Raw genomic sequence first — 15,459 nt, 5'->3', positions numbered from 1 at the left:
AATATTTTGGATCACTTGCACTACACCTAACCACTTAAATAAGCAGCACGCAAAAAAAAGTCATGAGTATTTATTGCAAAACCATCTAAAAAAAAACGATACAATCAAGTCGTGTTGCATTTCAAGTCCTGCAAGGTTACAGATACCATCCCATCTCTAATCTCAACTGTCCAAATACTTTTGAGAGTCACTCTATATTTTGTAGTGTACAGAAATTATTCACTCTGTTGTTTAGCCCTTTCACAAGTTCTAAATACTCCCGCTGCCCTTCCTGGGTGAGCTTTTTTTTATTGTGACTGTTATTTAGAAAGTTATTTAAGCTTATCAGGTGACACACCACAGCCCCAATGGGTTACGTCTATATGGTGTTTTGCTTCCCTTTACTGTAAGCACTGACAAACATGCAAACTATATTGTGAATTATCTGATATTCCAATTATCATATTATATATATTATCATATTATTTGATATATGAAGGATTATGAGTGTTTAAATCAGGGGTGCCCAAACTCGGTTCTGGAAAGCTGGTGTCCTGCCAAGTTTAGCCCCAGCCCCAATCGAACACACCTGTGCTAGCTAATCAAGCTGTAAAGCTGTGGTCACACAGTTTAAGCTTCCGAAATTCTGTAGTACAGCGCTGCGAAAAGGGGTGAGATTAAACAAGATGATTAGACATTAAAAAAGGTCAGAGCTCACCACACCAAGCTTAAACTTTTCAACGCAGAGAACTGCAAAACTTGACGCACCAACTTGGGTTTCCGGTCTGATAGATTTGCATGCATTTGAATGGAAGTATATGTGGAGAAAAGTGCAGTGTGACCACAGCTTTCTAGAAACATCCTTGCAGGTGAGTTGAGGCAAGTTGGCGCTAAAATCTGCAGGACATCGGCCCTCCAGGATCAATTTTGGACACTCCTGGTTTAGACTATGCTGCAGGAGAGATTAGAGCTGCTGGATTTACAACACGTTTATTCATCATTTTCCTCCAAAACATATAAAAGTGTCTGTTTAACTGGGTGAGAAATAGAGTAAATGTTGGAGTAATATAAACAGTGTGTCTCTAATGTGAATAAAGCACATCATGCAGTTATTTAAAAATAATGATTATTGTCACCTCTATAGTCACCAGCGTGTATTTGCTAGTAGTCATGTGTATTTGAATGTCTGAAACCTAAAATAAATGTTGTTTGTTTGAAAACACTGATAAATTGTGATTTATGACCAGCACTGCACATCTTTTTCTATGCCTCAACTTAAATGAGATTTAAATTTTAGCAGGTTATGATGACTAGCCCCTTTCACACAGTGATACCGGTAAATTTCTGGAAAATTTCCGGAACGACTTTACCGGTATATTCAAAAAAGCGCTGTTCACACAGGCGAGGACGTTACGGAAATTTTCCGGAAAAGAGCATTCACACATCCATTCCAAAATACCGGTAAATTCTGACATCATTCACCACAAATGAGCTTTAAACGGCTACGCTTGTATTTGTAAACATTTGACTAAATTACAAACTCTGTGGATGATCAATATTGTGAACAACTTTCACAGGATCACTTTCGCATGTCGAGATGTTCATAATATGTGCGTGTGCAGGCGCTCATAGGCGCACGCAAAGCTTGAAGGTAAACAATTAACGGCTTATCATGAGCATCTCATCAATGTTTATTTACACAGTTGGCATCAAGAAGAACATATAAACGTGATCTGACTAACTTCTAGCAGCTAAATGTGTCTGGAAAAATATTCAAAGGCTTTTATCCTCACAAACCGCGCGGACGTAAATGCGTCTGACTGTTGTGATTGGCTAAAGCAGACGTCTCACGTCAGCACGTTCTAGACGTGCACGCGCTTATTACGGGAATCTTCCTTCTGCATTCACACAGCGCAGCATTCCGGCAAATTGCCGGTAATGTTACAACTTCTCTTTCCAGAAAATAGCCAGAATGAATTTACCGGTATTTTCAAAAAGGACCTGTTCACACATACAACCTTTCCAGAAAATTGCCGGCAATTTTCCGGAAAGGTCTGTATGTGTGAAAGGGGCTACTGACTCTGTATAAAGCACAAATCCAGCATAGAGGGGTTCAGTAAATTTGGTTTTGACATGTACAAGTGATTAAGTGTGTTTTCATCAGGGACACTGAAGACGGACAAAATGCCGGCCGGCTCATCCAGAAACACTCCAATTCTGTTATAGGGAGTTGTTGGGAGAGGAATATAAACCCCCCTGTTATCATGCCAGGCAATCAGTTTCTCTCCAATAAAGCAGCTCAGAATCCAGGACTTGTCATTGGCTCCGAATCGACAATCAAGACTTTCTCCTTTCCTGCCGATTCCTCCATAAGACACCACCATGTCACCCAGTCCTTTCCACTCGGCCTCTCAGTAGCAGCGTCCAGACAGACGCTCTTTACACAGAATCTGTGGGAGGCCAGTGAATCTGTCTGGTTGATCAGGATAAATCATCGGCTCTGAGTTACGCACCAATGTTTTGTTGTCCTCTGCAACTGAGAGCATTTCATGTGCAGTATTTGGATCAAGAGTGATATTACACGCATCTACGAACAAGAATAAGGAACATTAATAGGAGCACAAATACACAGTTAAATATAAACACAACACTTTCATTTTTGCTCCCATTTTCAAGAGGTCAATTCAAAGATTTTTTTCTATGTACGCAAAAAGCCTATTTCTCTCAAATATAGTTCACACATTTATATAAATCAGTAGTCCATTGTTAGTTCATGTTAACTCATGGTGCATTAACTAATGTTATCAAGCATGGACTTGGATGTTAAAGGGCCATGAAACCCCCTCGTTTCAGCAGGGTGTTTTCACACCTCTTCTTTGGAAAAAGTCAGAAAAGTGGGGGTGTCCAGCTCTGTTTAGGGGGGAGTGTCGGAGAAACTAAAGTGGGAGGGTGTGGGAGTGTCTATTTGGGCACGCGCGAGTTTCAGTCAAAATACACAGGAGAAAGGGATGGTGTTTAACCTACATGGACATCTGTAGTCGAATTATTAGCCAAATTATTAAATGTCGGACTTTAACTGCAGTTCGGCTCTTTCATTCAGGGAATTCATTCATGCCCCTCGCGACAAATGAGATATTTGATTCGAGATACTGCTCTAAGCGTGTATTTTTCATGCAATGTTTGATACCGCACGGCGAATGACAGAAAAAAAACTCCGCATTTCCCGGAAACTTAGATGCACACGGCAGGTAGCGTCCGAAAGCCGCGTGTGTTATTCCGGTCACAAAATGCGGTGCTAACATGTTTGCACTCAATGCAATAGTTAACTTATTTGATACGAACAAACTGAATATACAAAGAGCACTGGTCGCTCACTTACCAAATCTGTAGAGACAGGACAATCACCAGCAACTAGAGCCGCGTCTTTATGAAGAGAAGACTACATCCGGAATCCGGATTTCAGCGTTTGCAGATGAGAACAGCTCTCAGGTAAACAATAATCCCCCTTAGACACGTAAATTATTGTTGTCGAGCGTCGCGTACACTGTAATCCACACGTGATCCAGATAAGCTCTCACAGAGAGAAAATGAAAACGAAACTTAATGGCAGCAAACTGTAAAAGCAACACTTCACGCTTGTTTTGCCAACACAACGTGGCGTCTCTGTGGTGTAAAGACGGTGACACTAATGAATATTAATGAAGTTGCACAATAGAGCGCGCTGATTGGTTTGAACCAAGCCTAACTCATGCATTAATGCATCACACTGTAAGACGTAATAAGGCACACTCTGGCACAGACGTCCAGTCTGCACGCTGGAATACACGCTATTATGTCATGACCGTGACGCAGCTTCAAAAATTCGTTTCAAACAGGAAGTACGAATTTGCTTGAAATAACGCAAAAACAACCAATTTACACTTTTTAGTGAAATATAGGTGTCTTAATAGTGTTTTTAGCAGTGTGGGACACATATACGACTGTCAACAGCTCAAAAAATGTGTTTTGGTGTTTCGTGACCCTTTAATAATGCATTAGTAAATGTTCAATTATGATTAATAAATGCTGTACATGTGTTCTTCATGATTGGTTCATGTTAGTAAATGCATTAACTAATGAACCTTATTGTAAAGTGTTACCAAACTTTTAATTACAGATACATGTTGAGCCCTGGATCTTTTGGTTCAGTAAAGTATCCTAAGAAATAATACTAACAATTGTTAATAAATATTGATGATAACAACAATTAGAAGAATATTAATAATAATAATAATAATAATAATAATAATAATTCATCATTATTATCATTAATGTTTTAGAATAGCAAACCCGTACATTCAAACGATTTCTGAAGGATCATGTGACTGGAGTGATGATTTTTAAACTTCAGCTTTTGATATCACAGGTATAAATTACATTTTAAAATTCATCCAAATATACGATTATTTTAATTTAAATAAAAAATACTGATTTTAAATTAAATTAACGCAGGCTTGGTGAGCAGAAGTGACTTTTTAAAAACGTTAAAGGTCTTACTTTTGATTGGCAGTAAAATATTAAGTGGAATAATTGGAAACCCATATTAATTCGTACAATAATGAATACTGTGTGTTGATTAATACGATTAACACTGACTAAGAGTTGTTTCTCTACAAAAGACCTTCTTCACACTTTATTTTGATGGGTCGTTTGTTGAATATAAGTTACATTGCATCTACATGCCAACTAATTCTCATTAGATTATAAGTAGACTGTTAGGTTTAGGGTAGGGGTTAGTGTAGGTCAGGAACTCCTTTTCATCCCTGGAGTTTCAAGCCTCAGACCGGCCCACCTCAGTTCACTACTGACTATATTAAAATAAGGTAATTTCCAAATCAGTTTCTAATGACACCGTCACGTCTTTTTTTTTTTTTTTTTTTTGTGAAAACAGCTGCTTTAGAACTTCAAATGTTCAACAACCCTAACAGTATAATATGTCTTAACAATAAATATGAAAAAGAAAATAATTACTCAGACAAGGATGGAACCCGGTTCAGCAACGTCATAATCTAGTGTGCTACCCACTTGACCACAACAGCAATTCATTGAATAGTTACTCATCTGAGTTATATCATCATTAACCTGCAGGCTGTGAGAAAATATAGATAAAAAGAGCAGAGCTGCGGTAAAATAATGAATAAAAAGGCTGTGGTCAAGTAAATAAATAAAAAAATTTAAAAAGTGTGACTGCTGAGAGCAACAGATTCTGGAGCTAGGGGACACCGGCCCTCGCGGCCAAAAAACAGAACGGCCCACCGGGAATTCTCCCAGTCCCCAATCCGGGCCTGGTGTAGGTTGACATGTATTTACAAAGTTTCTTATAGCCAGTTAAATGTCTGTTGAAGGAGCAGTATCAACACATACTAAGCAGATGGGGTACTAAGTGGGAATAGAGCACAGCCAGGAACTATGTTTCTAACTACAGCTCCAGAGCTGTTGTTGCGAGTCCTCAAGTTTGCGATGCAGTTTGCGAATGTTCATTGGAGCGACGGATTTGGGAAACAGCAAATCAACAAACTATGTTTGTAATTAAGTAACTTGCGACCTTGGTTGGCTAACGATTTTGGGAAACGCACCCCAGGTTGGGTAGGTGGAGCATTCCTATTATGCAGAGCTACAGAAATGTCTATAGATGCTGTATTCTGCATGCCAGGCCAGTAGGTAGACTTTGAACAGAAACATCACAGGTACACACACAGCCCAACATGTAGCTACTGCATTTCATTGCCTTGTACTTGTACATGTAAAATGACAATAAAGTTGAATGTAACCTAATCTAATGAAGCCTAATCTAATGATCGGTCGATCAATCAGTCAGTCAGAGACCTTTGGAGAACAGCAGTTGCGAATGGTACTCGCAAGAAATTTTGAGATATGAGAAAGCCTATATTGCGACCTCTGGTGGATTCGCAAAAACAAAAACTTAAAAAAAAACTTTCCTCCTGGGATGTATTTCATGCTGTCCAGAAATGTATGCAGGGGCATGTATCAATAATGAGCCTGGTTTGTTTATTTCCCTGTCAGTCATCATCAATCTATTGACCTACAAAATGTATTCACACTGTCAAATTAGAAAATTTCTAGTATTAAATATTTCTTTAAACAATGACAATTTAATAAAAAATAAAAAAAATGTATTTTATTTCTAAAATATTATGTTTTATTGTGTGTAGCTTAATTGCAGCAAAATAATCTTTATATCATTTTCAGACAACACTCAATATAGGGCCTACTAACACTATGCCATTTGTACCGTGCCCAGGCCCGTTTCCCGGATCGTTTAAGAAATGTGAGTGCGCTGAATTGGGCTCAAGCACGGTTCACTTGGCCGGCCCTAGCCCGGTTGGAAAAGGTGTGCCTGAGCGTGGTTCACTTGGGCTTTGGCACGGTACGCTTGTGTGTGAGTGCAAAACGCGCCAAAGCCCGTAACTGAAAGCGAGACGTGACTTTTAAGGGATTGTTTCATATGTATTTATTAATTATTCTTACTGTTCAGTGAACACAAACTGCCGTAGTTTATTAAAGACGAGAACTCCTCACAGCACGACAGCTGCGCGGCTTCAGCAGACCTCATTCCTACAGCACGCGAGCTTAATGATTATGATTGCCAAAAGTGGCGGATCTGTTCGGCGAAATATCTGACTGCGTGTCACTGCATCCCTAAGGACTGTTTGGCAAAATATTTGACTGCATGTCACACGACTGAAACGATATAACTAGAGAAATCTCCATTGTGCTGCTGAGTGAGAGAGCGCTTCTCACTGAACAGCGCAGCAGCGATGACGTAAGCGTGCCCAGGCCCATTTGTGGTGTGAGTGCGGGCCGTCGGGGGAGACGGGAGGGGGGACAATCGTGCTTTGGCCCGGTTCGAAGCAACTGTACCTAGTGTGAGTACAGCCATAGACAGTATAAATGTCAACTACACGTTTAATCCAGAGTGTGCGATGAACTGTCCACATAGTGTGTTCAAGTCAGACTCTTGGTGAAATTTAATTTCCAGCCACTGGAGGGTGCAATACTTTAACTGCATGTTACAATGTTTTGACTCCACTGACACTTGCATTTATTTTTCATTTCTAAAAAATTTAAAATCAGGTCATTAAAAAAAACATGTCTGATGAACGGAAGTTATTTCAGTGCAGTGAGTTGAGCTCTAATGTTGACCGCTCTCTTGAGGTTTCATTTGAAACTCTTGTGTTTCCGTTCACAATAAGGGATTTGCATGATCTCAGTGTTTCATCAAGATTAGACGATGAGGATCACACAGCTCCACATCTGTGAGTTTATGACTTCATATTTGATTAAATGGGTCTAGTTTAGATGTTTTAATAAATGTGTTTTATTTCTCTCACAGGTCTGTTCATGTGGTTTGATGCCACAAAAAGTTTAACAAATATAGCAGTAACTTTAGGAGCTGATGTTATTATAACCTGTGCTCTTGATATAAAGGAAATTTACTGGTACAGACAGAAATTTCCAGATCCTCCAGTGTGGATTTTACGCACTTATGATAGAACATATGAAAAAGTACAATATGAAAACAGCATCTTAAAACACAAATACTCAGTGAAAACTAACAGCATTCTGTTCATCGGAAATGTCAGCACTGATGAATTAGCAGTTTATTATTGTGTCAAAACTAGTGAACCACAAAAATTCAGCAACGGCACCAGAATCAACTTAACCGGTGAGTTATTTTCATGTGTTCAGTGTTGTCATTTAACAACATTTACCATACTACGATGTTGTGATTGTTTTGTTTAAGATTTAATATTTGGATATTTATAGACATGTCTTTGACTTCAGAATCAGACGATGCTTCACAAAACCAGAAATCATGGAGAAATATGATCATCATCCCATCTGTCCTGGTTGGCGCTTTATCCGTCATTGCAGCTATTGGTGTGTATTGGATATTGGATAATAAATTAACTTTTTACCTTATTTTTACTGTAAATCTATAAACATTTACTAATCTGTTCCTGTTTGAACTTAATTTGTTTAATAAGTCTTAGTGATTTTTATTTTGATCCTGTTTTAAGGTTTGGTCATAAGATGTGCTGATAAAACATGTAATGAAGTGAAAGAGCAACAGGTGAGAATTACATTTGATACATAGAAACCTTTTAAACATCATCTCACACCTTCAGTGCTGTTTTTATTATATTAGTAGTACTTGAGTTGCAGCTATTCTGTGATGCATTTTGGGATTTAAAAAGATCTGGAACCCCCCCACCCTCTAAATATAGGGGTTATTTATAAATATAGTTATTTATAATTTATAAATAAATAAATAAATAATTTATTCAGATTTATTTTATCTTTGCCATGGTGACAGTACATTATATTTGACTAGATATTTTTCAAGACACTTCTATACAACTTAAAGTGACATTTAAAGGATTAACTTAGGGTAATTAGGCAAGTAATTGTGTAACATTGGTTTGTCCTGTAGATTATCAAGAACAAATATAGCTTATGGGGGCTAATAATTTTGTCCCTAAAAGGGTGTTTAAAAAAATTTTAAAACTGCTTTTATTCTAGCCAAAATTAAACAAATTAGATTTTTTTCCAGAAGAAAAAATATTATCAGACACACTGTGAAAATGTCCTTGCTCTGATAAACATAATTTGGGAAATATTAAAAAAAAAAATTTTTTTTAATAAATAAATAAATAATTCGAAGGGGGCTAATTATTCTGACTTCAATTGTATATATAGCTTAAAGGGGCTAATAATTTTGAATTTAAAATGTTTTTTTTTTTTTTTTTATTAAAACTGCTTTTCTTCTAGTCGAAATAACAAATCAGACTTTCTCCAGAAGAAAATATATTATCAGACCAACTGTGAAACATTCCTTGCTCTGTTAAACATCATTTGGGAAAAATTTAAAAAAGAAAAAAAAATTTAAAAATACGATGCAATTCTGGGTTAACATCTACGTTGATCCTGGAACATAATTTTTGTTCAAAAATGTGATCAATACCTATTCTCTACCCCTAAACCCAACTATAAATGTAAATTATTTCTAAAATTGGAAGGGAATAATAGTTGGCTAATGATCGTGTATGTAGAAGTGCATAAACATAACTGTAAGCCTAAACTTAAACTAGACAATAAACGTATCCCTTAACTCTGATTGGCTGATTGGAATGTTGTTCCAGGATCAACATAGATGTTATTCTAAGTTCTATGGTGAAATCAGGTTGGTGTGTAAAATTACAGTTGAACATGAACATATGTTGTCTTTTATGGTCATTAAATCTGATCCATGTAATTTGTTCTTTCAGTTTGTTGAAACTGTTTTGTTGAAGCATCTCAGTGGAAGCAGATCTTGTCAGAGCGAGTGCATCTTCACTCTTCTGCAGTCAAATACAAATGCGGAAACAGAACACGAGAGAGTCAGAGAAGTTTAAAGACACGCTCTTGTAAATAAATCATTTCACTTGTGCATTTAAAACACGGTGCCTTGTATAAAATGTTTGAATTTGAGTAGAAAAAAATAAAAGAGATGAACTTATACAAATGCCAAATTTAATGTTTTGGTAACATTTTAAGCTTAAGTAATAATTCTCACTACTACAAGCTTATTATACGTATATTATACATATTAAACAATTATTGTAAATACAGGAGTTCCACAAAAAAAAACATTTTATCACCTTAACTTTTTTCTTTACACAAATGAACTTAAGTTATTAAAATATAACTTAAATTATTGAAATATGCAGATGATATGGCACTTGTTGGCCGGTTGACTAAAACAGGAACAAAGGGAGATACCCTGTACTATAGTTATAAAAAAATTGCATCAAAACTGGTGTAAAATGAGTTCAGTGGAGATACATTTGAATAAAACCAAGGAGATGGTATTTACCAGAAATAAAGTAGTTCTTACTTGAGGATTGAAACCTTTTGTCCTTGAAGGACATGAAATAGAGACAGTTTAACAATATTTTAAATATTTAGGAATTTTATTGATGGTAATTTGACATTTGCTGGAAATGTAGAATGTATAAAAAAGCTTATTAGGAGATTACAACAATTTGACATGAGTCAAGATATTCTGGAGATTAATTAGGTTGAATTTGGTTGAAGAAGTTGTGAGTTTTAACATGATTGCATGGTAAGGACTGTTGCCAATTAAAGAAAAACAAAAACTGTCAAGTAGTAAAAAATTCCCAGTGCAATTGTAGGCAAAGCATAAAGAAAACTAAATGAACTGTAAAAAAATAATGAGAATTAAACAGAAAGCACACATTATTATTGAATCATTATTGAATGACTGCCATTAGAATTTTAAATACTGAGTTTTAAGTATGAATAGGGTTTTAATTGAGTTTTTAATGTGATATATGTGATGATATTGAATGCATTTGTGTTGCCTGTTTTTCTGTGATATTTGAATAATATGAACGCTGATGTGGTTGTGTGGTGAAGCAAAGATAAATTTCAAATTGTGGACAATAAAGAAAGTATTAAATATTGGCAGTTTATTAGTATTTATAAAGTACAATATTAATCTACATAACTAATCCCACCCAATACCTAAACCCAACTACCTTACTATTAATAAGCAGCAAATTAGCAGTTCCTGTTTTAGTTTTCAATCCACTTTTATTTTGATTTTATTTATGGATTCAGATTAATTTATTCTATCACTACTTCTATATGTACAAAATCATTTATTTCTTTGCTTAAAGCCTCTAAACACCCTTCATTGATGTTGCGGTTTATTAACAGACACCCTGCAGTGCTGCTATTTCCATCTGAGGTTTAGATGAATGTGAGAACTGCGAGACATAAACGTATGAAGGGTGCACTGGTTTACGGTCAAACCTTTACTCTAGACAAAGGTGAACTTATTTTGCTTTTGCTTTAGTGCTTCAGTTGAGTTTAACCACATAGTCTTGGTGTTTTTTTTTTTCCTTTGTCTTTTATAAGTCAAGATTTTTTTATAGTTAATGTATTTACTGACATGAACTAAATATGATTGATAATTGTGCAACATTTATTAATCATAGTTCAAAAGTTTTCCAAAGTTGTGCTTTTTAAAGTCAGATATTATGCGGCTGTCTTGAATACGATATATTCTGAAATAACAACTGCTGAAACTGACAACACAGTACTTAGAATATTCTCGACCATCAGTGAATATGGGCACATCCATATTTATATGATTGTCATACTGCTGTTTTTAATGTTTGGCACCATTATGTGAATTAATAATTCACAGGTTAGTGTATATGCTCCATTCAGCCTTTTTTTATTTCTGTCAGCATTGCATTTAATTAAAGAATTAATTAACTATTATGGCTCTAAACAATGTTTTGTCTATTTTTTTTGTTTTGTATCAAGTAGCCTTTTAAAAAGTGGTATGAAATACATCCAGGTGATTATGTCCACAGAATAAAATGTTTCATTCTTATTCAACAGCAGCCGATAAGCATGTATTGCTTTATTCTGCGATAACTATCCACCTGGACATATTTTATCCCTTACCCTTTTGCACTGCAAGTTAACACAGACTAAATATGAATGGCTTTATGTGTTGCCTTACATCAACAAATATACTGTAATAATACTGTAAAACATAATGTGATAAATGGATTCTTCATTGTTGGTTCATATTTGTAAATCATCATAAGACATTAATGAAATAAATATGAAATCTTAATAAAAGCTTAGTTTTTAAACAAGAAATGTACTTTATCCAATTCATGTTCATTACCATCACATATGTTATGCTGTGTGCAATTACTAACTCAATTAACAACTGCAGCTCAATATGAATAAAATAAAACATATCAGTGTAGTTAGGTTTGAGTAGTCAAAATCTTCTTAACAGTGTCTTTCTTGCAGTTAATAATGATGGAAATGTTTGAGCCATAAAGAGCAAGTAATAAAACCTACTTTCTAATCAATTTATTGGTGTCAAAAGAGACTTTTTTTACTCCAACATTAATTTTACACTGTCAAACAATACGCTCTTCCAATAACATACAATTTAAACTGATTGATATTGTGAGAAAGTTCTATATAGCCATACATCAATGCTGTTCACTTACTGTACCAAATATTTTTCAAAAGTTCAAAGCTCAACATGTCTGTCAGCACACTACAGGAAAAGATGAGGAAAACAGTTCAAATGTCAGTGCACTTGAACTAAAAGGACCTTAAGTTAATCAAAACAATGCTTTAAAAAATAAAAGATATTCAAGCCAAGATTAATAAATGTAACATAAATAAAACAATAAATACATTTCTACCAATCCACAAAACCTTGTTTATTAAAAGTGCTCTACAATTGTTTAACCAAATATTTGTTCATTTATATTTATTTAGATGCTTTTATCCAAAAGCGACTAACAAATGAAGATAAAAACGCAGCATAATTGACTTAATACTGTAACGTACATGTAAACGCACTATATAAACAATACGTTTTGTTTATAAGAAGATTTCTGGTGCATATGGAGCAGAAAAGAGGGTTTTATTTAATTGTAAATAATTTTATCATAATTTTTATCATTATAATTGCCATATGAACAGGCTTTGGTGTATATAAACAGAAATTAAATTAATTGTGATTTCAAATCTTTTACCTGATTTGTTTGAGTCTTGAGGTTGATATGTAACTTGAGTCCGCAGTATATCAGCAGCATGAATGTGTTTTTCCAGCCCCTCTGTTTTTCCAGCAGCAAAAACTAAAGATGAAACTGTAAATTCATATAAGAATTATTAATATGCATAAAAAAAAATCAATGACATATTTAATGACAAAATCTTGCCTTTTGTAAAAGATTATCACATATACTACTACTTGGATATTTCTATGCTGACTCCTAATATCCTAATTAAATATTTATATAAATTACTCACCAATCAGCACAATGAGCAGACAGCCACACATCAGAGCAGATATGAAGCCAATAATCTGCCATTGTGTTTGATTCTGATCCATAAACACCTCTGCTGTATGATTAAGACACTAATCTAATTCCGTTAGTTGACCTGGTTCCGTGAATAAAGTGTTAAAAAAGTGAAATCAGTACCAATTTTAACAGCAAACATTAGCTTTTCATCACTGAAGAACTGAATGGACTCACCGGTTGTGATGTATAATCTGGTGCTGCTGCTGAATTGTGGAGGTGTGCGTGTGCTCATACAGTAATAAAGTCCTAATTCATCAGCAGTAAGGTTGTTAATAACCAGACGATGTTTAAACTGCACTGAATATTTGATCCTGAATGATTTATTCAAGTATAAAGATGATGCTGGTGTTGAGAATGATCGCAGAATCACTGTTGGAGGATCTGGAGTTTTCTGTAAGATCCAATAAACGTCATTTTCATCAAGATCACAGTTTATGGTTACATTTGATCCCAGAGCAGTTAGTAGATCTGCCACTCCTGCTTGACAACAGATCAATACATCTATCAAAAAAGGAGAAGCAAAATGAGCATCATAATTAAGATTAGAGATGAGAGAATAGTTTAAACATTTCCACAGATCCCATAAGCAAAACTCAGTTTTATTATGTTTTCATACGTTTGATGATCATTTCCATTATAAATTAGAATTTTGACAAAACTTTTGAAATATATTGTTTATAATAATACATTTTATTTAAATGCTTCATAACTTCATACATTTAGTGTTTGTTTAAAATGGGACAAATCTGTAATTACTTTAATATTTAGTTTATTTAAGAGTTTAGACAGTTCTTTCATGCTTCGCTAAGAAGAAGATAACCAGTTGTAATTTTCAGTTGTGCGTACTGGAAACATTGTAAAACTGTGACCCGCTACTACACCTATTTTACAGAGCTGGGCCAATAAACGATATTATATTGAATTGAACTAAAATATATGTCAATAAAAATGATGTCAATAACAAAAGCTCTGGACTTTTTTACTCTACTTTTTGGCCACTGAAAATGTATCCGTCAAAAACATTTTATCCTCTAATTTTTGTGGCTTCAGTCACTGTTGGGATACTCTTTGAAATCTGGAAGCATTTCCAACTTATATCGAAATATATTTTTATTGTTAAATATGGAAAATAATTATCAGGATTGCATTTATTGCCAAATCGCCCATGTGACATTAGATATCTTCTTCTGTGTGCCTATATGTAATTTCGGTAACACTGTACAATAACAGTACATGAATAATGATGTATTAATATGTAAAATAAACATTACTTTATTATGAATTAATGATGAGTTAAGTTATGCACTAATCATGAATTAACTTTAACTACAACATGAGTCACATGAGTTCATATGTAAATAACGACTACCTTAATTACTTGTTAGTATGTTGTTAATAAATGTATTAATTAACATTTAAGTTTAAGCTAAATGTAACCAGCATGAACTCATGAGCTGTTAATGTAGTTATGTCATGACTACTTGGAGGGGCACATCACTATTAACTCATTCTTAACCAGGGGTGGACTGGCCATCTGGCAATTCTGGCAAATGCCAGAAGGGCCGGACCATTTTTTTAAATGTGGGCTGGTTAGTTTTTTATTTTTATTTTTATTTTGTATTTTATTATAATTTTTTATATGTATTGTTTTTACATGCAGGCAGCTTTTATCTCGTGTATGTGAATATTATGATGACGTTGATGATGGTAATAATAGTAATAATAATAGTAAATGTTAAGCATTTGGCCCAATCGGTGATAGTTTCGAGAGGGGCCGACTCAATCAAAGATTACGCGGACATAATCAAAATCTGGCAAGAATGTCAAACAAACAGTACGTATGGTAATGTGGGCTGGTGTGGCTATAGTGCCAGGGCTGAATTTTTGTCCCAGTCCGTCCCTGTTCTTAACTACTCATAAACTCCTGTTCATGTTGATGTTGACAGAACACTTTTCTATTGTTCTTCAGTGTAAACTCACTAGTTGGACGTGCATAAGGAGTGTTTGAGTAGTTAAGAATGGGTTAATGATGATGTGCCCCTCCAAGTAAAGTCACAATATAATTATACATTAACATATCATGAGTTCATCATGGTTAAATTAAGCATAAAGTAATGCGGTAATTAATACATTAATTAACAAACAATCCTAACACGTAGGTAGCTGTCATTCACACATGAACTCATGTGACTTATGTTGTAGTTAATTCATGATTAGTGCATACCTTAACTCATCATGAATTCATAATAAAGTAATGTTTAGGTTACATATCAATACATCATTATTCCTGTACTGTTATTGTAAAGTGTTACTGTAATTTCTTCATTCATCTATGTTGTTTTGAACTGTGCTGCGTGCTGTCAAAAGCCCTCATGAAAATGAATTCACTGTCTAACTGTTAAAATATTTTTCAAAATACAATTAAATGTAATATATTATTAATTTTACTTTGAACATTTTAATTTTATTGAAAGATTATTTTCATTTGGGTAAACCTTTTTATTTT

The 15,459-nt window shown here is 34.7% G+C and overlaps 1 protein-coding gene and 1 non-coding gene across 4 annotated transcripts; one reads left to right on the top strand and one right to left on the bottom strand.

The window, feature by feature from the left end:
• Positions 1-1,782: 1,782 nt before the first annotated feature.
• On the bottom strand, positions 1,783-13,909 carry LOC100126114 (uncharacterized). The gene is made up of 4 exons (XR_011008290.2): positions 13,128-13,909; positions 12,901-13,032; positions 12,624-12,737; positions 1,783-2,566 (listed from the first exon to the last, which is right to left on the bottom strand). It is a non-coding gene; the product is annotated as an uncharacterized protein (transcript).
• LOC141380218 (uncharacterized) lies at positions 4,482-10,612 on the top strand. Of its 3 annotated transcripts, XM_073937517.1 has the most exons (6): positions 4,482-4,841; positions 7,233-7,295; positions 7,373-7,705; positions 7,807-7,920; positions 8,061-8,113; positions 9,309-10,498. In XM_073937517.1, exons 2-6 carry the CDS (start codon positions 7,271-7,273, stop codon positions 9,432-9,434), a joined length of 651 nt encoding a protein of 216 aa, XP_073793618.1. In that variant the 5' UTR covers positions 4,482-4,841; positions 7,233-7,270; the 3' UTR covers positions 9,435-10,498. The 3 variants fall into 3 exon arrangements, with proteins under 3 accessions (XP_073793618.1, XP_073793619.1, XP_073793620.1); XM_073937518.1 differs by lacking the exon at positions 4,482-4,841 and having other exon boundaries at positions 6,227-7,295; positions 9,309-10,612; XM_073937519.1 differs by lacking the exon at positions 4,482-4,841 and having other exon boundaries at positions 7,825-7,920; positions 9,309-10,153.
• Positions 13,910-15,459: the final 1,550 nt, after the last annotated feature.

The sequence above is a fragment of the Danio rerio genome, chromosome 22 (assembly GCF_049306965.1).
Source record: "Danio rerio strain Tuebingen ecotype United States chromosome 22, GRCz12tu, whole genome shotgun sequence".
Classification (NCBI taxonomy): Eukaryota; Metazoa; Chordata; class Actinopteri; order Cypriniformes; family Danionidae; genus Danio; species Danio rerio.
This window is presented reverse-complemented; position numbering and strand designations above follow the sequence as displayed.

What these genes read in the sequence shown, in the direction of transcription:
- LOC141380218 (XM_073937518.1), top strand. Translation starts at nt 7,271, where the DNA reads ATGAGGATCACACAGCTCCACATCT. An exon ending in CACCAGAATCAACTTAACCG is followed by an intron (nt 7,706 to 7,806) that starts GTGAGTTATTTT and finishes GGATATTTATAG; the next exon opens with ACATGTCTTTGACTTCAGAA. An exon ending in ATGAAGTGAAAGAGCAACAG is followed by an intron (nt 8,114 to 9,308) that starts GTGAGAATTACA and finishes TTGTTCTTTCAG; the next exon opens with TTTGTTGAAACTGTTTTGTT.